Source organism: Chenopodium album, chromosome 7, assembly GCF_948465745.1.
Source record: "Chenopodium album chromosome 7, dcCheAlbu1.1, whole genome shotgun sequence".
NCBI lineage: Eukaryota > Viridiplantae > Streptophyta > Magnoliopsida > Caryophyllales > Amaranthaceae > Chenopodium > Chenopodium album.
Window position 1 is genome coordinate 64610937 of NC_137840.1, and position 27335 is coordinate 64638271.

At 34.7% G+C, this 27335-nt stretch overlaps 2 protein-coding genes across 2 annotated transcripts; both read left to right on the forward strand.

Moving 5' to 3' along the window:
* The first annotated feature begins 3202 nt into the window (after window positions 1-3202).
* Window positions 3203-6837, forward strand: LOC145638087 (serine carboxypeptidase-like 42). Its single transcript, XM_081689045.1, has 10 exons — window positions 3203-3541; window positions 3873-3980; window positions 4086-4178; window positions 4285-4377; window positions 4723-4808; window positions 4902-5180; window positions 5315-5448; window positions 5824-5916; window positions 6040-6157; window positions 6242-6837. The coding sequence occupies exons 1-10, from the start codon at window positions 3280-3282 to the stop codon at window positions 6404-6406; spliced, it is 1431 nt and encodes a 476-aa protein (XP_081545171.1). The 5' UTR covers window positions 3203-3279; the 3' UTR covers window positions 6407-6837.
* A 1132-nt stretch (window positions 6838-7969) lies between these two features.
* On the forward strand, window positions 7970-18010 carry LOC145638088 (pentatricopeptide repeat-containing protein At3g09040, mitochondrial-like). The gene is made up of 11 exons (XM_081689046.1): window positions 7970-10948; window positions 11486-11505; window positions 14814-14926; window positions 15030-15122; window positions 15200-15292; window positions 15505-15590; window positions 15721-16002; window positions 16099-16232; window positions 16360-16452; window positions 16544-16661; window positions 17554-18010. The coding sequence occupies exons 1-11, from the start codon at window positions 8045-8047 to the stop codon at window positions 17719-17721; spliced, it is 4104 nt and encodes a 1367-aa protein (XP_081545172.1). The 5' UTR covers window positions 7970-8044; the 3' UTR covers window positions 17722-18010.
* Window positions 18011-27335: the final 9325 nt, after the last annotated feature.

The following is a 27335-nucleotide window of genomic DNA, read 5'->3' on the forward strand; positions in this document are numbered from 1 at the left end:
AAATGTCACTATTTTGTGTTAGTATGCCAAACTAATTTAACTTTTTAAAAGTACTTTATAGACTTTTTGTCATGTCTACGTGTTTTTCCAAATGAGCCTATAACAACTACAGAGTATGTCTTATGTTGAGATCAAACCTAATGCGATTTTTACTGACTTGGATAGGAAATTGATTTATTTTATTATTTGGTCTAAATAAGTGACAAGGGCAACACAGATTAGAAAGGGGGGGGGGGTGTTGAGGAAATTTGAACATTTGAGATATGACTACATTGGAAATTTGTAATTAGTCTTTGTAGCTCTAGTCTCTATCAACGTAATCTCTTATTTGTTGTTTAACTTGGAAGAATGCTTTGGGTGAAAGTTTAAAGTGTATTAGAGAAAATAAACATTGTAAGACCTAAAATGAGATATTTGCATTGGAATAGCCTTGTAATCATTACACATATTATATGCACATATTTATTGAAAGCCCTAATTGTCCAGTAAATGTGTTTAGTTTTCCTCCCAAATATGAGGTTCTTACATTAATTAATATGGAGTACTTTGTTTTCTTCTAAACTTTATTAGTGTTTCTTACCATTTGGACTTCTACATACATTATATACACCCATTCTTCTTTAATCATATATTGTGATTTATACATACATAATGAACTAATTATGAAAGATCATGTTTGTAAAATTTGACTAAAAGAGAATTACAAATATTCATGGTCAAAGTTTTGCATTGATATAAAATAAAACAACTTTATTGAAAAAAAAAGAAAATCAGAGAAAGCACGTGTTAACCTAATTAATTGCCCATTTTGTGAGCCCTCGATTTGTTATGTCTCCCATCCAATCTTCCCTGTCCCATTGGGCATGCCTTCTTATACTGAAAGCATTTCTTTTGCAATGCCATATTGCCATTAGAATTGGATAGATGTTACACTTCACCTACCAAGGAACATGAAAGTAGCTGCATTTTTGCACCAAGCTTATATCATGGAATATTCAACTTTTGTCTTATTCAATATAACTAGAATTATTTAAGGATGTTAATATAATAATGAATTCATCCTCATAAATGCCCTCCTGTACTTGATTTGATTCATCCATGTAATGTGATTTCAAGTTGGCTTCATATCAGGGCACTACCTTTTTTCAAACAAAAATAACAAATTGTTGTAATAATGTGAGTAATATTTCGTAACATATTATTTTACATTGTACAACTACTAGCTAAAAATTGATTTTACCAAACATATATAATTAATAGTTGACTAGTTGTACATACAACTAATTTGTCAATCTATTGAACAAATGACAATCAGTAACCAATTGGGAAATCGTCAAACAGAACTTTTGTGTCATTTTAAAAAAAAAATTACAGAATAACGTAAGATAATGATATAAAGAGAATACTGGTAAATTAAAATACCATCCCCAAATCCCCGAAAGAGTAATCAAGTGAGTCGAACTATTAGAAGTTGATTATGTTGTTTAACCGTGTACCGCAATCCTTAGCTGTATTATTACAATGTTGGTCCAGACCCATATTAATAACCGTGGATGTCCACGCCAAATAAATATAAGCCACTACGCTTACTTTATAACTGGTCCAACTAATTACAGTAACTAGCAAGCATCTGATGGTACTCTATTATCTTTTCCAGACATCACTAACATAACAAGGCTAATTTTGAACCTCAAAATTACAGAAAATATGTCTAAATACTACTTATATTGTACATATTCCGTTGGGGTTTTCTACGCCATACCCTTGTGGTTTTCGCTTTTCTTATGTATACTTCGTACATTTATAACCTTTTTTTTTTTTTTTTTTTTTTTTTTTTTTTTTTTTTTTCATTCGGCTTGTCAAATAACAAAGTAACCACTAAACACTAATCGAGTTACCCTATAGCCTATAATACTGATCGAGTAACCCCTTCAATCTTGAGGAAGTAACCCCTATAACACTAACAAAGTAATCTCTATAGTGGCTAGTCACATATAAGAGCTTAAGTTTTTTTTTTTCCCCTACCCTTTATAAGGTTACTTGCAAAAAAAGTGTGGAAACTTCCTCTGTTACTTCATCCATCTTTGTTGTACGCTTGTACCCCTTCCCTATACTTCTTATGTTTCATAATATTCCGTATGATTGACACATTTCATTTAGGTGTATTTGCCAGAGCATACGGGTATTTCAAGATGAATTGTCAAACAAAACCTTTGTGTCAAATCACAAAATGAATTCTGCATCAAATTAACTATACCTCGAGTATTTCAAATTTTATACTCCGTCCGTTCCAAAATTACATTCCTCTTTGGAAATTTACACGGGAATTAAGGAGAAAAGAATAAGACAAATAACAATAATTAGATAATGCAATGGGAAGTACAAAGATAGATTAGTTATTACTCATGACATGTCCTCAATCCTTTGCAAAAAAAAAAAAAAGGACTAATCACATGCTCCTAATTGAAAATTTTTAACCAATCATATTCATTGTAATTTGGCACAAGGATTATGAGTAAGATTAGGTAAGGATGAGTGAGAAAGCATTAAATATAAAACAGAAAAAGAGAGTTGATTTACTAAAAAAAACTTACCAAAAATAGAAAGGAGGAATGTAATTTTGGAATACCAAAAATAGAAAGGAGGAATGTAATTTAGGGACGAAGGGAATACTACATACTAGTATGTTTAATCAATGTTAATAATGATGCTTATTTCGTCTCCATACATTTTATACAGCTCTTAAACTAATAATAAATGGTACTCTACTACTCTGTAAACTTTTAGATTCAACTTTTATCGGAGGGAAATTGGATAAAAAAATTAACGTTAAAATCAAATTCAAAAATATAAGAAAACCAATTCATCTACCCAATACCATTAATATAACAGCGAAGGTCACAGCTACCATACAACTACTTCTATCTTTTCCAGAAAAACACACCTTTCATTTAATGTAACATCAATTTTGTAAATTCCCTTAAACCCCAGATCTTTCTTATATAAACCCACCATTTTTAACATAAAAGATTAAACAATTTCAATCATTTTCAGATTTTTCACCACTCAAAAAGTGTTAAAAAAAAAAAAAAAAAAAAAAAAAAAAATCTTTTTAGTGTGACTCAAATTTTTATCTATAAATACATTTCCAAAACTTTATCCATTCACTAAAATTTATATTTTCAAGAACTTCTGAGTATTATATAAAGAGGTAACGTGCATAAATATATTTTAAAAAGAAAGTGAAAAAATTGTGTGTTTTTTAGGAGCAGAGTAAATATGAGCAAATGGGTTTTATCCGGTGGTTTTTGTTGGTGGTTGACGGTGGTTATGGTGGTTGTTGTTGGTGGTTTTGATTGCGTAACGGCGTACCCGAAAGAGGATCTTGTTGTAAATTTACCTGGACAACCAAAGGTTGATTTCAGGCAATTTGCTGGGTACATTGATGTTGATGTTAAAGCAGGAAGAAGCTTGTTTTATTATTTTGTTGAAGCTGAAAATAATACTCAACATACTCCTCTTAGTCTTTGGCTTAATGGAGGTATAATTATTTCTTATTATAATAATGTAGTTATATTGATTTTCGCAATTTTTTGAATCTTACAGTGATGTACTTGCCAATGTGTTAGATTTCGTATGACTTTTTATTAATGAATTTTTGTCGGTTTTATATATAAAAAAAAAAAAAAAAAAAAAAACTTGTTCCTAGATTGTTTGAGTAGGGTATGTTACTTTGAGTTGTGTTGTTTGTATGTGCTTTTGTAATTAACCAAGGACAGATAAAACAATAAAAAAGTTTCTATTTTGTTTTTGTTAGAAGAAGTTTTGTTTTGGAGTTTAATGTTACTGTTGTATAACTGTTTTTACTGCAGGACCTGGTTGTTCATCAATGGGAGGTGGTGCATTTACAGAATTAGGACCATTCTTTCCAAGGGGTGATGGAAGAGGTTTAAGGGTTAATTCAAAGTCATGGAATAGAGGTTGAAATTTGGACTTTATATTAATGCAATTCATGTTATGTTGTTGAATTATGCAATAGTTTCAAGACCTTTGTTGTGATATGTTGTGAATTTGTTACTTTTTAGCATCGAATCTACTCTTTGTTGAATCGCCTGCTGGTGTGGGATGGTCGTATTCAAACACATCGTCTGATTATAATACCGGGGATGCAACCTCTGGTATGGACTAGGAAGCATTTGTTTCATGCTAAATTTTGGTTGAATTTTCTGGTTCTGCAAGTATTAGGCCTGTTTCTGATTTTTTGATATTTAACTTATATTGCAGCTAAAGATATGCTCACATTTCTGGTGAATTGGATGGTCAAGTTTCCTGAATTCAAATCTAGGGATCTGTATCTTACTGGGGAGAGTTATGCAGGTTTGTTCATTGCATAACTCGCACTTATTTAGTTGTTTTTGTAGCAGGAAAATTTTTAATGAATTATCTGTTTGCACTGTACAATTACATAGTTGGGATTGTATTAGATGAGAAGTTTTATGATAATTTTGTTGTCCTAGTTTGTACAAATCTTTCCTTGATCTAATTACTACGTATTTTAGTTGTAAATTGAACTCGTATACTCAAGTTGCCTTATCTGTAGCAATACTCAAGAACAAAGTCTAATATTCTGGTTTTCGTTCAAAGCTAACTTGTCTGTTACATTCCTGCTGTCTTACTGATGTTGCTGTTAGATTTCTGACATTATCGACGTTTATACTGCAGGGCACTACATACCACAACTGGCTGTTGCTATATTGGATCATAAGGCTCAATCAAAGGCCTCCAAGCTCAACTTGAAAGGAGTTGCTGTAAGTAGTGCAGTTTCTTCTGTTTTGATAGGTTGGGTTCTTTTCAAAATCTTCAATGTAGATAACCTGTTTTGCTTTCTGATTTTGAATCAGATTGGAAATCCACTTCTCAAACTCGATAGAGATGTTCCTGCAACATACGAGTTTTACTGGTCTCATGGAATGATCTCTGATGAAATTGGCCTTGCCATCATGAATCAGTGTGATTTTGAAGATTATACCTTTCCAAATCCTCATAACGAAACTGATGTTTGCAACAATGCTATATCAAAAGCAAATACCATTGTTGGCGATTATGTCAACGAGTATGATGTTATCCTTGATGTCTGTTATCCATCTATTGTAGAGCAAGAACTGCGGTTGAAAAAAATGGTGAGATCACTGTCCTTCATAGTAATTTTTACCCTGACATAAAATGAGTAACGAAACATCATTGCAAGAATTTCAGATGCTTTTTATGAATGGATTCATTTTTGTTCCTGAATACAAGTATAATTTTTTTTCAGGCCACTAAAATGAGTGTTGGAGTTGATGTTTGTATGACTTATGAAAGACGATTCTATTTCAATCTTCCTGGAGTACAGAGAGCTCTCCACGCAAATCGGACTAATCTACCTTATGAATGGTCTATGTGCAGTAGGTATGTAATTTTAGGAAACCACTGTCTACTTATGGTGATTGATTTTCCCAGCTATATCTTTATTGGCTTTATATGATATAACATTTTCTGATAACCCCTTCAGAAATAATGAAAAAATCTAGCAAGGCATTAGTACACTAGTACAAGTGTTACTTGCAAAATTGAACCGATTTGTAATAACTTGACTCTAACCCACAATACTACCCAAAAATGCATAACCATTATTGACCCGAACTTAAAATGAACCAATCATGCCAGGAAAGTTAATTGCATAACAGACACAAATATGATCCAGCCTGAATATGCAGTTAACAGAACTAAAATTTCATCTTCTTTCTTTCTCATTATTGAGTTTCTGACTGTCATGTTTTACAGCATTCTGAATTACACTGACACTGATGGTAGCTTGAATATGCTTCCTCTGCTGAAAAGGATACTGTTGCACAATATTCGTGTTTGGATCTTCAGGTAACAGTCTATGAAACTTACACTTTTCAAACCAAAGTATGAAGAAATATATCAAAAATTACACTGCTTAAACTTATTTCTTTAATTTTCGGCAAGCCTAAACATCTGTTACATTGTTGACAGTGGAGATCAAGATTCTGTTGTGCCACTGCTTGGCTCGCGTACCCTTGTTCGTGAGCTTGCTCATGACCTCAAATACAATATCACCGTCCCCTATGCAAACTGGTTTCACAAAGGACAGGTAAATTGTTGATGCATTGATGTCAGCTTTCTCCCCTTTCCCTGCTGTTACTTCTCTTAATCAAGCCTGCATATCTACTAACAGGTAGGAGGTTGGACAACTGAATATGGAAACTTACTCACATTTGCGACTGTGAGGGGCGCTGCACATATGGTACCTTATGCACAACCATCAAGGGCTCTGCACCTGTTCAGTTCATTTATACATGATCGAAAACTGCCAACAACAACTAAAGAATCCATAGAATGATGAGCTAGATTGGAAACTGATCTAGTTCTGGGTGCTCTCAAGTTGCATCCTGCAGTTCTGCATCATTCTACTAAGAGGGATAGTATTTAGATGATTAGTGATAAAGGGTAGAACTACTTCAAATTTCGAAATAAAGGATACTTAGGATAATTGAATTTTCGATTCATCTGCAAGATTAAAGTGAGGGAGCATAGATATCTGTTGATTTGAGTTTCGGAATCAGGGTCAAAGGAGCCTGATTCCTGTGATTTGAGATCTGTAAGTTAGTTTGACATTGTTTTGCAGTTTTTTTTTAATGGGAAATAAATTACATGTTCAAACATATTTTTGCAGCAAGTCAACAAAACTCAAGGCAGGTACATAATAAACAACACATTTCTTGCTGTAATTCTTCCCTCATCATGTATCAGAAGTAGTATTTAAGTTTGTTCCATCATTCTAGTGATCAATAGCCCGCCTAGCTCAGTTGGTAGAGCGCAATTCAGGGTATATCCCACCACTCTCCATGGGTGGTAAGCAATATAAAATCAATGGGTAGTTGTGGTCGTGGGTTCGATTCCCACGGCGGGCAGCACTTTTTCACCGTTTTAGAGTTTATTATTTGGTGTGACACCCATTTCTTGTATCTTGGCTTAGCCTGCGATGACTAAACGATTTGTATAAATTGGTTCAAAACCTTGTAATAATTTTCGGTATGTTGGGTTGGATGCTTAGGTAATCAGCAATTAGTAATTTCTTAGAATAGAATCTCAGTGGTCGAGACATCTTTTTATTTTAAACGTTTTAAAATAATGGTTACACTTACACTTTTTACACTCACACTTTTTACACTCACATTAAAAAGTACAATAAAAGAACTTTTATTTAGTGACTTTTTTGTCTCACGAGAATTTCAACTAATCAAGGAAGTTTCACTCTCTCCCTAATGCTAATTAAATGATTTGTCATAACTCATAATAATACTATGAGTCCATAGATTACATTTTCACTTTCATGAATTCACAATCTTCCTTTCATTTGCTTTTACATACTAAACAAACACTTAATTTATTGTTTGACATAGTTTATTTGAAACGCATAATATCCGAATATCTTACATAATAAGGATAATAAGGTATAAGGTTTGATTTAATTCAACCTTTTTTTTTTTTTTTTTTTTTTTTTTAAATATAAACTAAGGAAGCATGGGCCATTTTATAATAATCATACTTTTGCTTATTTGATCTGAATTTATATTTTATGATATGATATGATTTTATTTGATTGTCTGATTTGATCAAACTTTGACTTTACCTACTAAGTATTTTTTTTCTTCTAATCCAAATTTTTTTTTCAACTTAAATTTGATCTAAAATATGATCAATTAATAAAGTGACTCAACAAGACTTAACACATCCTCAAAAATTGGAAAATATTGAGAGTTGAGACCATCCTTTTGGTATTTAACTTTTTACAGAATTTTTTTCGTGATCAGAGGTCACGTGCGGCATGCGCTGCACCGGAAACTGAGAGCTGTACTCTGCTTGTCAATAAGTTCTTAAATCCCTTAAAACAAGCAATTATCAAAACTCTAATTTTGTTTCAGAAATGTTTTTACTATGATCAAAGCACTGAATTTTGGCTTCTTTTTCAACGAAAATGTACAAGAAAAACTCCCAATTTATTCGTTACTTCTGCAATTTCACACCAAATTTTCCAACCCCACATCAGATTACACATGAGGTTTATGACCATCTTCTGAAACTATGCTTGGAACAATGTGGGAAAATCAAGGCACGCCAAGTGTTCGACGAAATGCCTCAAAGAATATCCCAAGCTTTTAATGCTTGTAAAGTTATCCATGCTAGTACCTTGAAATTGGGTTTTGGGTTAAATGGGCAGTTGGGGAATGCAATTCTGGATTTGTATGCTAAATGTGGTAATGCAGGGTATGCCAACAGGGTTTTTGAGAGGTTGGAGATGAGAGATGTGCAGGGGTGGAATTCAATCATGTCACTGTATTTGAGAAGTGGGTTGTTAGATAGAGTTGTGGAGTTATTTGGGTCAATGAGGAATTCGGGTGTCGTGCCGAATCCGTTTACTTATGCTATTGTGCTGTCTGGTTGTGCCAGGATGATGCTGATTGAATTTGGGAAGCAAGTACATTGTGATGTTATTAAGATGGGTTATATGTGTCATACCTTTTGTGAAGGTTCTTTGATTGATATGTATGTTAAATGCAATTCTTTAGGTGATGCTAGGCGAATGTTTGATCACTTGTGCAGTCCGAGTTTGGTTTCGTGGACTGCGATGATTACAGCGTATGTTCAGATGGGATTACTTGATGAGGCATTAAAAGTGTTTGAGTGTATGCAAAGTTTAGGTTGTGTTCCTGATCATGTGGTATTTGTGACTGTGATTAGTGCATTTGTTAATAATGGGAGGCTGGATAAGGCAAGGCATTTGCTTACCCAGATGCCTTTCCCAAACACTATAGCTTGGAATGTTATGATTTCTGGTTATGCAAAAAGTGGAAATGAGGCAGAAGCTATAAATCTCTTCCTGAACATGAGGAAAGCCGGTGTGCCATCTTCTCGTTCCACTTTAGGAAGTGTTCTAAGTGCCATTGCTAGCTTGAAGTGTCTTAATGTTGGCCTACCAGTTCATGCTCAGGCAATTAAGCAAGGGCTTGATCATAATGTTTTCGTGGGAAGCTCTCTGTTAAATATGTATGCCAAATGCCATAAGCCAGAGTCTGCAAGGCAAGTCTTTGATTACTTGGACCAGAGAAACATTGTGCTGTGGAATGCAATGCTTGGGGGCTACGTACAGAACGGGTTTGCTGATGAGGTGGTTGAATTGTTCTTGGATATGAAGGATGGTGGTTTGCAGGCTGATGCATTTACTTATACCGGCATTTTGAGTGCATGTGGTTACTTGAAGTGGCTGGATTTTGGAAGCCAATTGCATGCTGTGATAATTAAGACCAACTTTGAGTCAAACTTATTTGTAAGCAATGCATTGGTTGATATGTATGCTAAATCAGGCAGTTTAGTGGAAGCAAGGCAGCTTTTTGAGACTATAGAAGGCAGGGATAACGTTTCTTGGAATGCAATCATTGTTGGGTATGTCCAGGTGGAAGAGGAGAATGAGGCTTTTGGCCTGTTTCGAAGAATGATGTCTGATGGTATGGCTGATGAAGTTGCTATGGCCAGTCTACTCAGTGCTTGTGCTAATTTAAAAAATCTTGCCCGCGGAAAAGAGTTACATTCTTTATCAGTGAAACATGGCTTAGCAACTAGCCTTTATGCAGGAAGCTCACTTATTGATATGTATGTCAAGTGTGGGGTGACTGAGACTGCATGCGAGGTATTTTATAGGATGCATAATTGGAGTGTAATCTCTATGAATGCTTTGATTGCTGGATTTTCTCAGGACAATCTGGAGGAGGCAGTAAAAATCTATAAGCTTATGCTGGCTGAAGGACTATGTCCATCTGAAATCACTTTTGCTAATCTTTTAGATGCATGTCACGGTCCTTGCGGATCTAATCTAGGGAGGCAAATCCACTGCCTCTTGCTAAAGAAAGGGACCTTGTATGATGATGGGTTCTTGGGTATATCTCTATTGGGCATGTACATGGATTCCCATAGCAATGCAGATGCCGGTAAACTATTCTTGGAATTTCCAGAGCAAAAGAGTGCAGTACTATGGACATCTATGATCTCTGGTTTAAGTCAAATTGATTGCCACAAGGAGGCTTTGGACCTTTATAGAGGAATGCGTAGCCAAAATGTTTTGCCTGATCAAGCAACATTTGCTAGCATTCTCAAAGTATGCTCCTTTTTAACTTCATATAAGGATGGTACTGAGATCCACTCCTTCGCTTTTCGCTCTGGCTTCAATTCAGACGTGTTAGTGGGCTGTGCTCTTATAGACATGTATGCCAAATGCGGAGATGTGGGAAGTTCTGTAAAGGTTTTTGAGGAGGTTGCCTGTAAACGGGATATTATTCTATGGAATTCAATCATTGTAGGATTAGCTAAAAATGGTTATGTAGAAGATGTACTAAAGATATTTGGTGAATTATTGCAGTCACATGTATATCCTGATGAGGTGACGTTCCTTGGTGTCCTTAGTGCTTGTAGTCATGGGGGCAAACTAAGTGAAGGTCGTCATATCTATAATCTGATGGTTAACCAGTGTGGTATTCAGCCAAGACACGATCACTGTGCCTGTATGATTGACCTATTTGGCCGATGGGGTTTTCTTGAGGAGGCAGAGAGCTTTATTGAAGAGCTGGAGTTTGAACCTGATGCTAAGATTTGGGCATCATTTTTAAATGCTTGCAAGTTACACGGAGATGATGCAAGGGGTAGGAAAGCAGCAGAAAAACTGATTAATCTGGACCCTTATAATTCTTCAGCATACATTTTGCTTTCAAGCATACATGCTTCCTCAGGTAATTGGAGTGAGGTTGACTCTTTGAGAAGGAAAATGAAAGAAATGGGTGTCTCAAAGTTTCCTGGATCTAGCTGGATTGATAGTATGGAGGAGAAAGTTGTTCATAGCTCGCAATGACCATACTTCACTTGCAGTTGGGACAATTTAAAATTATTGGAAAACTTAGGTAGTTTGCCTCACCATCTTTCTTCTGTCATCCCAATGTAAAATCTCTTGCAGAGCATCCCATAATCTGCTGTACTTCAGATTCAAAGCAGACCAAGCAGTACTTTGACAATTAATGATGACAAAACCGATCGCAGAGGAAGCTAAAACCATTTTGAAAGCACTGTTGTACATATCCACCTTCAAATTTAGAGAAGGTAGTAGACTATTAAAGGTGAAGTACAACAACAATAGCAACCCTGTGCAGCTTCCTATTTTGGCAGGATGTGGGGAGATATACATGTGCACAACATTATCAGTCAAGATTAGATGATAGCTCCTCAATGCAAAATATCTATAGAAGGAGAAATTAAATAGACATGGTATATAAATAGTCGCAAGAATTATAAGACCTCTAGGAAAATATAATATTGTAGTTGTGACGATGGAATATAATAGTTTTTTTTTTTTTTTTTTTTTTTTTTTTGGCAGGGTCACGGGGTTAGAACTACGATGGTGTTAAGCTTTCAAAGTGAACAACTCAGTAGCAGGAGAGACTGTAAGTGAATCACTATCATATTATCTAGCTTAAGCATCAAAAGTCTTTATTTTCAAGGGGTAGTGGCCGAGTGGGGGACAATTGGAATTCTGCTACAATATTTGTAAATGTTGTGCTGTAATTCCTCCATATTTCCTGATGTAATGTTGCAGTGTTTTCCTTCCATTACGACTTACGAGGCTATGTTTTTCCATAATCCTTTTACAAATTAAGAATCTTCTGCAGTTGTGCATATAATTTACTGATGTGTAGGTCTAAGACGTGAAACTTGGTTTCTGAATCGTATATCACCTCAGACCTGCTGCTGCATATTAACTACCGGCTTATAGTAACTGTCTATCTGTCAGTTATTGCATCAACATTAGCTAAATAAAGTTTGGGTTTGTTCAGCCCTACTTGCTAGAAATAAACTAGATTGCCTTTTGCATAGCTTCAACATAGAGCTGTCAAATTGGGTCTATGGTCAGTGTGAGAAGCGTGAGAAGCTCAGACACATTGGTAATACTTTTTGCAGATACATTGGCAGTACACTATGAATACATCAAAAATACACTGCAGATACCTGAAAATTCCAGTGTAGGTAGAAAGGCTTTTAAGGGTTAAGTCTTCTAACCCTCTTTTAGAAAGGACAAATTATCATCACCATTACCAAAACTTATGCAAAAGAGAAAAACATAATTACATTAATTTTGATTCCTAATGAATTGTCATGACACACTACATACATTATACAATCAAATATATACTCTGTTTGTCTGGTTTATTAGTTGAGTAATGCGTTGTAATTTTCTCTCCTCAAGTCCTTGTTGAACCCACCAAGCCATCAAAACCACAAATGCTCTCTTTAAAGTTTCAGCTATCTCCCAAAAGATTGCATATTCTAAACAGCTCTGAAATTAGAGATACTCAGCCTCTGTTCTTTGGTTTACTATTTCTTGAAGTTCAATGTACGTGTGTGTGTGTGTGTTTTCCGTCACATTTCAATCTCCTTGTCTATTATTACATAGGTGTGTTGTCGTGTTGATGGTGAACATAAATTAATTTGCTTGCTGCAAATCTACTCAGGCCAGTTCTTGTCAAGCCTTACAGATGGTGAGATAAATTGATCAACTCGGGAGCAGGAGGTATATAGTCGCCTTATGTGAAGCTTGAGAAGAGACTGATAAAGCAAGCCAGATGTATGGGAAAGATAATTTTGTCGTGCAAATTCATAGAGATTGTGAGCATGTCTCTTGATCTAGCATCTCCTTGATGTTCCAGCAAGTAGCTACTGACTTGAGAGGGGGACGGGGGGAGTATGACAATGAGATGATGATTATATCCTAAGTTTCAAACCTTCAGCTAACAAACATGCTATATTATGCATGCTCAGAAAGTAATGACAACTAGTCAGTTTATGCAAAATCACTGAGCACTATTCCTGCCAGGCTGCTTCCCTTTGTATTCATCTTGAATCTGGTTTCTGCATACTTCCATTCTATGTTGCTAGGAGGTATGTTTCCAATTGCCCAACTGGACTATTTTGTGGTATTGTTTCATTATTTGGTTAAAAAAAGAATTAAGTGTCTTAACTATTTTTTAATATCAAATATCCAACAAGTGTACTTGAGGTAAAATAAAGTGTTAATAGTAACAAAGCTTTCATTTGCAGTTAGAATCATTTTATGTGGTAGTCTAGATATGATTACTCTCCCGGTTTTTTAAGTGCATCACTTTGATTATCAAGGAGTTTTAGGAGAGGGAGTTGAATGGATTAAAAAATTGTGTAATTGGGATTTGTTGGAAATAAAAATTAATTAAAAAAAAAAAAAAGAGATTGTGGGAGTAATAGCTTATTAAAAGTAAGGAATGTAAGATTAGATAATAATAATAGAAGTGGGGGACCATGTGAGGAGAGAGATACAATAAAAATAAGAAAATATGTCCAAAAAAAATGTGCTGAATTTAAATAAGGGCCGAAAATGGAAAGTGATGCATTTAAAAAAATTTGGAGGGAGTGTATTGTTAACTCAAATATGTGAGCTGAAGCTGAACATTCCAAATTGTCATTGTAAATGAGGGATAGTGTTTGGTGGTCTTGTACCTTCTGAAAAAACAAAATGTTCTCCTAATTATCCTAAATCCCAATCTTTTGGGGATTGTGCAGTCATATGTAATCCTATAAATTTGCAGAGCCAGAAGGTAATGCATGTGCGGGCTCTTTGTTCAAAAAAAATTGGATGATTTAATTGTGCAAGTGGAGCTCATATATTTACGTACTCCGTATGAAAATATGGTCTCTATTTGGCTGGTAGTGACTCTGTCAGTGCTGATCTTATATTCTTTCCCATACCAGTTCTTTTTTAGTCTGAGGTTTAAGCTTATCTTTCAATTTGGTGATTGAATATTTTGGGCGGAAAATAGGGAGGACATGTCATTACAAATTATTTCCTTAATTTCCGGGCCCATGTCGATTTTTTATTCAAAGATATTTGTTGTTATGCAGTCTAAAAGTTATTCAATTGGACACTCTTTTCCCCACCTCCCTGAAATCTAGTAGCTTTAATTTTTTTTTTTTTTTTTAAAGGATAGCCAACTAAAAGGATACAAACACACCTTTAATATTGGTAATTAATAAACCCACCATTCACATGCTGCTATGCAAATAATATAAATTTAGTAAGGGAATATTTTGAAAAAGTATAGACTGGAAATGACTAGCAGGGCTTGCATCCATTGGTGGCTGATGCTGATAATTTTTGTAGGGATTGGTTGTTTGAATGGGTATCCTCTCAAGGATCTTGTGATAGGATTGCCTGGCCAACCAAAAGTTGGATTCAGACAGTTTGCTGGCTACATTGATTTGGATGTTAAGACTGGAAAGAGCTTGTTTTACTACTTTGTTGAAGCTGAGAAGGATCCTGACCATAAGCCTCTCACTCTTTGGCTCAATGGAGGTTAGCTTCTTGCTCTTCTGTCTGCTTCATATCCTGATGTTCCATTGTACATTTTTTTTTCTTTGTATTTGAATGTATTCTGCTAAGATGCCCTGATATTTCTATGTCGGCTGGAGTATCTACAAAGCTTTTGGAATTTCATACCTAAAACGAGAGACCAAATAAGCTGCTTGATTACAGCTTTTAATAGTAAATTCCTATGTGCTCCATAATAATAACAGTGTAGATAATTGCTGACTATTATTATTAAGAACTGGTTGTCATAGCCCTTCACCCCCCCCCCCCCCCCATCGTGCTGTGTTTTGTTTTCACCTGCATTTTGGTTTGCAGGCCCTGGTTGCTCGTCACTTGGTGGTGGTGCATTTTCGGAATTGGGACCGTTCTTTCCTACAGGTGATGGTAGGGGTCTTCGAAGAAATCCAAAATCTTGGAATAAAGGTTGTACCTGTTAACCATTCATTTAGAAGCTTTCTTATCTCCTGCCTACGTTTGTAACCCACTTTAATGGTACTTTTGTCACCCTATTCTGTGTCGATTACAGCGTCAAATCTCCTATTTGTGGAGTCTCCTGCTGGAGTAGGCTGGTCATATTCAAATTCAACGTCTGATTACAATGCCGGGGATACCTCAACAGGTGTGGTACATTATTTTAGGCCAATCTTTGTTCTAGTTACTATCTCAATAAAAGCTTCATCCTAATTTTATCAACAGCGAAAGACATGCACATTTTTATGATGAAATGGTATGAGAAGTTTCCAGCTCTGAAATCGAGGGATTTCTTTCTTACTGGAGAAAGCTATGCAGGTAATGATCTCTTTTCGCATTGTATGATGATCAACATCTCAACGGTTGTTTCCTTTGGCCCTTCCTACTTTCTCTCTTGCTGTACCCATGTTTTTTAGCAAAATTATATATTTCTTTCTTTTTCAAGTACTTGTAGAAAAATTTGAGGTACTAATGATGGTGTTCTAATATATTTTTGTGTGCTGCTTGTTATTATGGAGGATAATTTACAGGGCATTACATACCACAGTTAGCCGTTGCTTTACTGGATCATAATGCCCATTCTACTGCTTTCAAGTTCAACATAAAAGGAGTTGCTGTAAGTCATTTTGTGTAATTTCACCAATCTTATCTCTTTTCTTATCCCAACCAAAAAAGAAAGTAAAAGGGAAACCTTTCCATTAACAGTTGTAGTGACCCCTCTCTCTTTCTGTCTTTTTGTCGATTAGATTGGAAATCCATTGCTCAGACTTGATCGAGATACTCGGGCAACATATGAGTTCCTATGGTCACATGGGATGATCTCTGATGAAATAGGTCTTACCATAATAAAGGAATGTGATTTCAGTGATTATAGTTTTGGTAGTCCTGATCATAATGTTTCTGGTAAATGCTATGATGCAATAGCGGAAGCTCAGCTCAGCGTTAGTAGCTATGTTGATAACTATAATGTCATTGTAGATGTTTGCTACCCATCGATAGTGGAGCAAGAATTCCGGTTGAGAAAAGCAGTATGCTTCATCTTCATTCCTTAGTGAAATAGTGATTGCTTGTTCCTAATTGAAATAGTTCTGATTCCTGAATTGTGTCTGTCTGCTGATGTGCAGGCCACTAAAATAAGCTTGGGTATTGATGTTTGCATTAATTACGAATCTGGATTCTATTTCAATCTTCCAGAGGTCCAAAGTGCTCTCCATGCAAATCGAACAAAATTGCCCTACAGCTGGTCCATGTGTAGCGAGTATGTCAACTTATAGGAAGTTTTTGTTGGCATTATTGATTCAGGAGATCCTTCTTATGTTTCCTGGGAGATCTCAATATTTGGCTATGGGCTGACATCACTGATAATTGCATCTTTTCTGTGACAGAGTTTTGAACTATACCAAGACTGACGTCAAGATGAATATGCTTCCTTTGCTTAAAGGAATTATCCAAAAAGGTGTTCCGGTTTGGGTTTACAGGTAGAAGCTTGATATAAGATAAATTGATTTTACTCAAGTAATGGAGATATACAATCCTGAATTCTTTTATGCTCAATTTTCCATTACTCAGTGGAGATCAAGATTCTGTAGTTCCACTTCTGGGATCCCGCCAGATGATTCGTGAACTTGCTCATGAACTAAACTTTACAGTCACTGCTCCTTATGGAGCTTGGTTTCACAAAGGGCAGGTAATTCTCTTCCAACTTCTTATGTGGTTATGTCAGATGAGGATAACCAGCCATTATATATGATATGTAGATTACGTACAGCATGCTTGTCTAAAGGATGCAAATTCTTTGTGGTATATGTAGATAATTAGTGAAGTTGGAATAACAGTAGACCTGGCAAATAGGTCATTCAGGTCGGGTTCGGGTCGGGTCAATTCAGGCCGGGTCAGGTTTGGGTCAGCAAATGTTCGGGTCGGGTTCGGGTTGATTCGGGTTTCGGGTCAGCACTTCGGGTCAAGTTCGGGTCGGGTCAATTTTGGGTCGGGTCGATTTCGGATCGAGTCAATTCGGGTCGGGTCTTTTCGGGTCAAGTTTGTGTCGGGTCACCAAAATAAATTCACTTTAAAAAATAGTTGGAAAAATAAAGTAAATTCGTTAAAAAAAAAAAAAAAAATCATGAGTACCTATTACGTAGGAAATAATGAAGCCCTAAACTAAGTAATTCACTACTTCACCCTATTCACTTAGGATTCGGGTCAATTCGGGTTGGGTCACTACGGGTCGGGTCGATTCGGGTCAATCAATTTGGGTTAAATCGGGTCAGGTAACTTCGAGTTTCGGGTCATTTCAGGTCAAGTCAAGTTTGGGTTTCGGGTCAATTTCGGGTCGGGTCATGTTCGGGTCAACTCTATTTCAGGTCGGATTCGGGTTACTTCTGGTCATTTTCGGGTCAATGATTTTGGGTCAACTTTCGGGTTACGGGTCGGGTCATTCGGGTCGGGTCGGGTCAGAATTGCCAGGTCTAAACAACTCTGCAACAACCAAATAGTAGTATGTTTATTATTAGTATGTTTGGTACAGTTGAAGAAATGCGTTTGTATGATACATTTACATCTGATCTATCTGGTAACAGGTAGGAGGATGGTCAACTGAGTATGGAAATTTGTTGACCTTTGCCACAGTAAGGGGTGCTGCACATATGGTGCCCTATTCACAGCCAGCCAGGGGTTTACTCCTCTTTAGTTCTTTTGTTCGTGGACTAAGATTGCCTAATGCAACACGCCAGGCCATTGATGACTAGCAATATTTAGCAATCGCGTGAATTAGAATTGGTATGGCATCTCCAATTCTCCATTTGCTATGCTGCAGGAAACCATCAGTTATGAAAGGCAGATTCAAGTGCTATTTCTTAGGCAAAAACTAATTATTTCTTAGGCAATTTTTTTTTTTTTTGGTGCGAATTCTTAGGCAAATGTACACATAGTATAGCAAGACTGTGATGCACGGGGGATTCCAAAGGGAGGTTAGTTATGTATATGCTCATACATAACAAGTGGTTCTTTTTTTTTTTTTTTTTTTTTTTTTTATTATTATTTAACTGAAACTTGTTATAGTACCACTGAAACTATTAATAATATGACCTACACTGTATATTTTACCATTGATGATATTAATGACTTTTAACGGTACTAATTATCACAACTCTACTACTTATATATCTAAATAAATTAACTTTTAGTTTAATAGCCCACCATGCTTCGCAATAATAATTATTTAACTAGAGGGTTTAGACCAATACCTGAACTTAGTCGACAATGGAACCTCCGGCGTTCTAAGTTTCCGGCTTTACCAAGGTAGCTAACCCCAACCTTGTCTTCCTTAGATCAGGCTCAGCACAGATCTATTTCGTTTCCTACCTTAGACCGTAATTTATAATTAAATTAAACAATCCTTACTGTGTTTATGATGGAACTTTAAACAAAAAGATAACTCATTTGATATATAAGGTTCCAGGGGATAACGTTCCCTTCTTGAACGAAACTTTTATTTAATTTGAAAAGATTACAACACTCATATATTACAACACACACACAAACTGAAAGCTTAAACAGACATAAGCTGAACTAGAATTTCCTCTACTTTAAGAGAGATGGAGAACCAATCTTTCTCTTAAGGTGAGTATTTTTCTTCTAGAGGACTCTCTAAACCTTTCATAGTAATTCTCTAGCTAACTCTTCCAACTCTGCCTTCACTTCTTGGCCTAAGTCCCTTTATATAGGGAAGCAAACTTACATAGGATCCTTATCCTGACTCAGCAAGCAATTTTACACCATTGCTTTTTACAAAGATACAGAAACAATTAATAAAACGTGGCTACAGTAAAGATGCCTTGAATTATTGTTGGTGTGGGCTCATGCATTCATAATTTCATCCATCATCATTTCTTGTAGGCCTCCCTCACTATCTTTACTGTCTTCGTAAATAGGATTCTCTCTGCAAAGGTCTGCGACACATTTGGCTGCATACTCTTCATCCCAACTCATGAATGCTTCAAACAGATACTCATAGCCTTCAAATGACAGAAACTTTCCTCTTTCGATGTCTTCTAAATATTTGTAGATCGACTCGGTGTTGTTTATGCCATCTACTAAATATTCTTTCATCTCGTTAGGCGCCACAATTGTTGTGTTACCAACATGAAACATGACAAGAGGAATTTCTTTCCCTTTTATAAAATCGTTAAGATATTGTGAAATGTAGAAAAATCCCAATGCTCTTGCTTTAGTTGGATTTCTAACAGTCTTCTGACGAATTAGTATGGGATCTTTGCAATACCTCACTCTCCCAAATACTATTAAGTAATGCGGGGGACTAACTTTTCCTTCTTTAACTTCGATATTAGCACATTGTACCTTTACGCTTAACCGAAAATCGTCTTTTTTGTCATCACAATATTTTCGAACCTTGTTGAATGCGTACTGTTGGAACTTTGTAAGTCTTGGAAAGAAAGAGTCATTAGGAGTAGGGAATTCATAGAAATCATGTATCATTCCATAATCCCAAGCCTTGTAATGTATGCTAATGAATGGAGCATTTTTATTAAGAGGATATGGGTAGATTCGCAATGATGCAACTTTAGAGTTTTTGGGAAACTCTACTCTTTCTCCCCATAGATCTCGAAGATCAAAGAATTTACTGGACCTTGTAGCCACCAACTCATACCATGTCCTAAAATCGTTATCTCTTATTTTGTTTAATATTGTATTTCGTACATCAGGAATGAGCTGAAATAACATAATTGTTATTTTGAACATCAATAACCTTTGGACTGCCCGATGACAACCCTTAATTAAATCATCTCGCGAACGTTGTTTTGCTGATATGATCAAGCCTTGCATTAAGGCCCAACTGGAGGGTGAAACCCGCTCCATTGCCTTTTCGGTCTCATCAATGAGAGTTTTCCTCTCTACATCCATCTTTTGAAGTTGGTATGCAGGAGGTTTTTGTGTAGTCTTGAGCTTCTTGGACGACATTAGCTAATTCTCTGGTCAAGCTGTCTGCCAAAGAATTCTTTGTTCCCTGTATATGTTCAACAGTAAAAGAGAATTGGTTAAGCCATAATTGCCAACGCATGAGTCTCCCTTGCGCTTGCATATTAGACAAATTCTTTTTAACAAAACCGAGTATGCCTTTGCAATCTGTTCTTATTAAGAACTGTTTAGGGGCTAAGAAGATTAAAAACTTCTCGATCCCTCTAATAACTGCAAGGATTTCCTTTTGCATTGTAGGATAGTTTAACTCAGCTTTGTTAAAACTTCCACTGCTATATCTGCAAAGTTTTTCTCCTTCTGGTATTTTTAACACAGCACTCCAGTGCTCATTACTAGCATCTGTTTCAAGGATTAAATCATCTTCACTAGTAGGTAGTGTTAGTACAAGAAGATCTTTACACATAGCTTTTAAATCTTGAACAATTTTGGAATCACTTTCTTTCCAGTTCCAAGTTATTTCTTTCTTGAGTTTTTGTTGTAATGGCTTTCTTAATAAAGCAAGATTTTCTAAAAAATCAGAAGCATAGGTTAAACATCCTAGAAACCTTTCTAGCTGTTTTCTATCTTCAATTTTATCGGGAAATTTTTCAATCTTTTCTAGAATATGTTTTTGTAGTATTATTTGTCATGCTTTAATTTCTAATCCTAGAAACTCAATTTCTTGTTTAGCATAAACACATTTATCTTTTCCAAGGATTATACCATGCTCTGCACATTTTTGAGTTACTGCTTTAAGATCATTTTTATGTTGTTCTAAATCTTTTGAAAATATTAGAATATCATCTATATAGACCAAACAACAATGATTAAGTTCTCTAAAAATGTTATCCATTCTTCTCTGAAATATCTGTGGAGCATTTTTTAATCCAAGAGGCATTACTAGCCATTCATAATGCCCTTGAGGGGCACTAAATGCAGTTAATGGAATGCTTTCTTCTTCCATTTTAATTTGCCAGTAGCCACTTTTACAATCCATTTTAGAAAACCATGTGGCTCCTTGTATTCTATTAAATAACACAGTTTTATTAGGAATATAATAGCCATCAAAAACAGTATTATCATTTAGTTGTTTATAATTAATAACCATTCTAGCTTTACCTCTTTTTTCTTCTGCATGATTTCTTACCATGAATGTTGGACTATTATGAGGACTTTTGCTATTCCTAATTAGCTTTTTATTAAGCAATTCTTTTATTTGTTCATCAAACTCCTGAATATCTTGGTAGGTATAAACCATTTGTCTCACTCTAATAATCTTATTGGGATTTGTTAGAGTTATCTTAGCAAATGCTTTATCCTTTTCCCAATGTTCTAAAGGATTTGTTGAATATAATTTTTTGCATAGTTTTTCTTGTTGCTTATTTATCTGACATATTAATGATGAATCACACTTAGAAATTCTAGTGCAACCTCTCGTTGTGTAGGAGTAACCCTATCACCACGCTGGCTGCGCGTAAATTCCATTGTTTGATGAGTATATGCCTTTGTTATTTTCTGTATGGGAACAGAATGACCATTAATAGTAAAGATTATTTGACATTAGTTTGAGTGCATAGAGAGTATAACCTTTGAAAATTATTTCCTATTATCATATAATGACTAGGCTGATCAGTTGCCCATAAAATAGGATAACACATTGGACTCCTCCAATTTCTATTTTTAAATCTTCAATTATCTCCGTATGCATCATGACACTATTATTAGCAATTCTAACTTGCATAGGATTTTTAGCCTTTTTCCATAAGAATTCTGGAAATAATGATCTTTTTCCAAAACATGTAGAACAACCACTATCAATGTATGCACATAATTTATATTTATTATAATCTTCAATGCATATATCAATTGGTATATAAATACTATTAGGATTAGTACTGGATATTTCATTATAAGCTTCCATTTGCATATTAACTTCATCCTCATATACAGGTTCACTCACAGTTTTGGTCTTATACCCAATTACCTTTCTTTTATCAATAGGATTATTTGGATCTTCATTTAACTCAAAATTAGAACATGATCTCATATCAATGCTATGTCTTGCTGGTTGTTTTAAAGCTTTTTTACTTTCATATTTTTCATTTAGTTTCTTTAGTAAAACTAATATTTCTTCTTCATCCTCTTCTGGCTTTTCTTCACCTTGTTTTTTCATTCTTATTATTGTTGAATTTTGTCTACTTAGGCTTGGTGTTCTAAGACTCAGATTTCTCTGTATTTTAGGTTTTGTATTCATTCCAATATGAAGTAATCCTGATTCATCAATTAACATCTTACTTGATCAATTACTAACTGCAGGGTTCATAAAGAATTCCTCCCAAGTTTTTTCAATTTCAATTTCATTAGGATTTACCTTTATAGGTGTAATTTTCTTCTTAGGACCTCCTCCTTGCTCATATTTCTGAGCATCGACTATTTGTTTTTTAAAAGATGAGTCTATAGTGTTTACCAACTTATAAACCACCTTCCATCTTAGTTGTATGGGTCGTGTTCCTTTATGCATTTTCACTCCTTCTGTTAATAACTTAATAGCTAAAAACTTTGACGTAAAGGAATCCTCTAAGCTCACATAATATCTAGGTTCACATATATAGCTTACCGTTCCTTGACTTAAGTTACATGTGATACCACTAATTATTTGATCATAAAATTCTTTATGTCTAATATCACAAATAAAACTCAAGCATTTAACATCTTTGCCAAAATCTTGCAAAGGAGTTATATATACTTGTACTGCACCAATACAAATATAGCTATAATTTCCTTTTTCTTTATTTTTTTAATACTTTTCCAGATTATGATATTAATTTCGGCTGCCTTTTGTTCACAATCTTCGATTACTATGCTTCCTTCCATTTCCTCACATACATATTTAGTTCTAGTTTTAAAGAAAGAAGTTTTAAATATTTTATCTTTAGTAATCTGGGGAAAATTCCAGCTTTCTTTGTTTACTTGATCTAGGTCATTATCTTCAAATGAATACTCAGCTCTTTTTAGTTGACCTATTTTCATTTTGCTTTTATCTTCCTCATTGTCATCTGATTCTGAATTTTCTAATTCTTCTCCTTCCATCATGTTATTCATTTCTTCTTAATTTTCATCTTCAAACTCATCACTAACTTCAGGTTCTTCGTTATATTCATTTTCTTCTTCTATGATTTCTACTATTCCTTTATTATTAATTAAAGCCAATTCTAAAGCCTCGTCTTCTGGTATTTCTATGTAATCCCAACTTCCTAAGGCTTCCATTAGTTTATGATTAGCTTTCTTGCATTCATTAGCATAATGTCCTAATTCTCCACAAGACCAACACTTGCACGTTTTCTTTTTCTCAGGACAATATGTTGCCTTTCTGAAAAACCTACTTGGCTTTCTATATTTATGTTTATAATACTTCTTCTTATAGGTTTCTCCTCTTGATCGGTCAAATTTATTTTTCTTATAGCTCTTTCTTTTATTATAGTTTTTTCTCTCACATCCATAGTTATTTGGGAAATCCCAACAAGTGAGAAATTAAATTGTCTCTTTATTTGTTGAGCTCCTGCAACCTCTCTACACTTCTTTTCAATCCACTTTCTAAGGAAAGCAATTCTGTTTCCTAGGGCATCCCTAGCTAAAAATCTTTATCTCCATTCTTTATATTTTTTACTAATTTCTTCATTAAGAGGACTGGGTAATTTGTCATAGAAGATTCCAAGATTTGTTTCATTTTCACCAATTTTATAATAATATGTTTCAAATTCCATAATATAATCATCAACATATCTCACATATCTCATATTACAGATGGACAAGTTACTTAACTTTCTTTGATATTCCATTCGTTTTTCATTAGGATCGGCTCTAGGACCAATGAACTCTAACTCAATATATTGACATAACTGCCTAAACATTCTAGTAGGTGATTCAATAGCTCTTAATGCAGTCTTTACTTCTTCATCCATTCCATCGTACCAATCTTCTACACAGCCGTAGAGACTATGTTCAATATAATTTAAGAAATTTTCTGAAGTCCATTCAGTATTTAAATTAAGTACACTACTCATACTCTTTTTCCATTGATCTAAAACATCTTATCTATCTCTTACACCATCTAATTTAAGTTTATAACCAGTTTGACTTATGGGTTCAAGAGTCACTTCTTCATGTTTAGGTATATGAGTAGGCATAACCTTGACACTAAACCGGGTAGTCTTCCCTAGTATGTATCTTGGTCGTGTGCAAATTCCTTCTCCTTGATACCTAGGTCTTTGGATAACATTGTTTACATTAATATTTTCATTAATAATTTCTTCTCCAACATCATTATTATTTATTACTCTTTTTCCTAGTTTGTTTTCGATCTTTTGTTTAACAACTTCTATGGGTAGAAAGTCAAGATCATTTAACTTTATTAATCCCATTTGTTGATATAAATCTTCATCTAAAGTAGCATAATTATTTTACTCTATTTCATTATCAGAAGCAATCCCTTTTTTTGAAATTAAATTCATGATTTCTTTAAGCTTATTAGGGTCTTCTTCTTTGTCGAATAGGACTTGTAATTCATTTAGCTTTCTCCCGAAGATGAGGGCTCATGTTTAGTTTCTTTATTCTTTTCTTGGTTACTAGTAGGTCTCTTAGGGAGTGTTACGGTAAACCTTTAGATTTTGAAAAGGATATTTATATTTATATGGGATGATTTTCTCTTTATTAGGTGATACTTCTTTTCCAAATTGATGCCTAACTTCGTTTGTTAAAGCAAGTTGAACTTGTTTAACCTGTTCGTTTAGGTCGCTTACTTTTTTATTAATATCAGTTGTGGTTATTGATATCTTATTTTCTATATTAATACAACGAGCATGTATGTTATCAACTTCCGATCTTAATTCGCCAATTTGATCTACTATGTAATTAAGGACTGGGCCAAAATTACTAGTATTTTCAGGAATATGATAATAATGCTTAAAATCAGGTTTCTTACACTCAGTAGAGGGTCTAGTATTCTCCAGTTTTACTTAATTATTAACAACTTAATTTAGCTTTTAACCGTATGGCTCTGATACCAGATCGTTGCTGGTACTAGATAATAAAGAGAATTTATAAAGATAAGAGAATTTATTGGCTTTAAAAACTATTTACTTAAAATCTACTACTGAGGCAGATCGTCGCTGCTACTAGATAATAAAGAGAGTTTATAAAGATAAGAGAATTTATTGGCTTTAAAAACTATTTACTTAAAATCTACTACTGACTACTGAATTTATATCTCTGGATAGTAATTTTCTATTACTAGAATTATTAAGAATATCACTGAAGATTGAAGTTTTTAAATAGCTTAATATTACTGGATAACTAATTTGTGCAACTAAGGCTTAAATATATATCACTGTGGCCTGTAGTGATATTAGTTTGATTCGCAGTTGGACTCGTTATATATTTTCTTATACATAACAGTTATGCATTAGTACTTCCTCGTGATGCACGGATCTGTCAAATGGTTGCTGTCTTTTATTTTTGAAATGTCCTCAAGGCGTCTCCAAGACATGAACATCACTAATTAAATAATCAATGTCTTATATTATAAATTTATATGGAGTATAAATACATCAAACTAATATAATTCACAAAAATTAGCAAACTCTAACCCTAAATTGACAAAACCTGACCCTAAAATTGGAAATTTGTCCTAATGCACACAACAATATCATATGATAGATTTAAGGCACATTTTTTAAAAGTCGATCATGGTATACCATTTGCAATGATCAGAAGTTTTTTCTAAAAAATAAAAGGTAAGAAATTGCTTGAATTACACACTACAAACTACTACAAACTGATCACAGAAATTGCTTGAATTGAACCATCAAATAAAGATGAGAGAGATAAGAGTTTAGAGATGAGAGACAATGAGAGAGAAAGAGACCTTCGAGTTTGCTCCCATGAAGCAGATGAGTTTGAATAATCAACAGCTCACTTGGTTCAAGAATAAAGCTGCTAAGGATCAAAGGCAGAAGAAGGCACGCCAAGAGTCCTTTAGCATTGTCTCTTAGAAGTGTTGGAAGTTCTTGAGTAAAACACAAAAAAAAGGTAAAATGGAGGGTCTCACTTTGATAATTTACCAAAGCTTTGCGCCATTTATTCTTTGGAATAGCTTTGTACTACTTGTTTGAGAAGTGGTAAGCAGGTTATGGCCATATTTTCTTGACGGTTTATTGTTCTTGGAATATTGTATCTATTACAATATTTAAGGGCTATTCGTATGAGTTATTTTCGTTGTTTATTTGGGAGTTACGCTCATCAATAACTTGTTATTATGCCCTTTAATTATCACTTTAATAGGTCTTCTTAGTTGTTGGTCGTTTTCCCTTTGACATTTTTGTCATAATCTTCCATCTATTGCTATATATTTTTTGTATTACCAACTTCAAATAAACACACACTCAAAAAATCAGAAATATTCTATTCTTCTCTCTAAAAATACTCCGGTTTAGGGCAAGTATTCTGAATTTCAGTCGAATTTTGTGAGTTCACACAAATTCTGCCATTGTGCTTATACTGGAGAGCGACCACTTGATATCTATTGTACTAGGGTAGCGCGGAATCATCTTTTAGGTCAGTGGTTCACCACGACATGACAATTGTCAATTTGACACAACATTGAGATAAGTATTTATTGTATTATATTTACTTATTTACTAACTGTAGACACCCATTTGTGTCTCCCCAAAACCAAACCCAGTGATGAGTACCTTTCACGTAGAATCATTATCGAATGAAGCGAAAGTGTGGAAAGTCTAGTGTTGCGGAAAGTTTTAATTTCTTTTCTCTTCTCTCTGTTTTTGAAAACTTATTTTAAGAAAACATCCAATCCAGTTTGGTTGGTCCATGATATGGGTCCAATAGTAGTGTAGTTGGATGGGGCTTGACAAGACCTTTCCAACGATATATTATAAGCCCAATTCCGATGAATATTGAGGAAGTTATGACCAATTTACTAAACTGGGCCCGGTTTGAGCCTTATATGCGGCCCAATGATCTAGAGGAGGGCCTAATATGATTTATCATTCCTAATGCAATTAGAAATGGTTTTAGTCTTCTAGATTCTTCTAGAAGGTTCTTTTCATTCCTAATTCAATTAGCATTGATAAATTGACTTTTGTTGACTTTTCAGAGTTTTAATTTAAATCAAAAAGCATTTTCGAGGAAAAGATACGATTTTATCCTCCAGTACGGCAAACTTATCTGATTTTTGAAAACGCGTTAAAAACAGGCCTGGCGCCAATAAGCTGGTGTTGGCGCCAGCTATGTTTTGCGTGCGCCAACCTCGTTTTGCGTGCGCCAAGTGCTCTGTTTTGATATTTTATCTTTTTGGCTGATTTCTCTA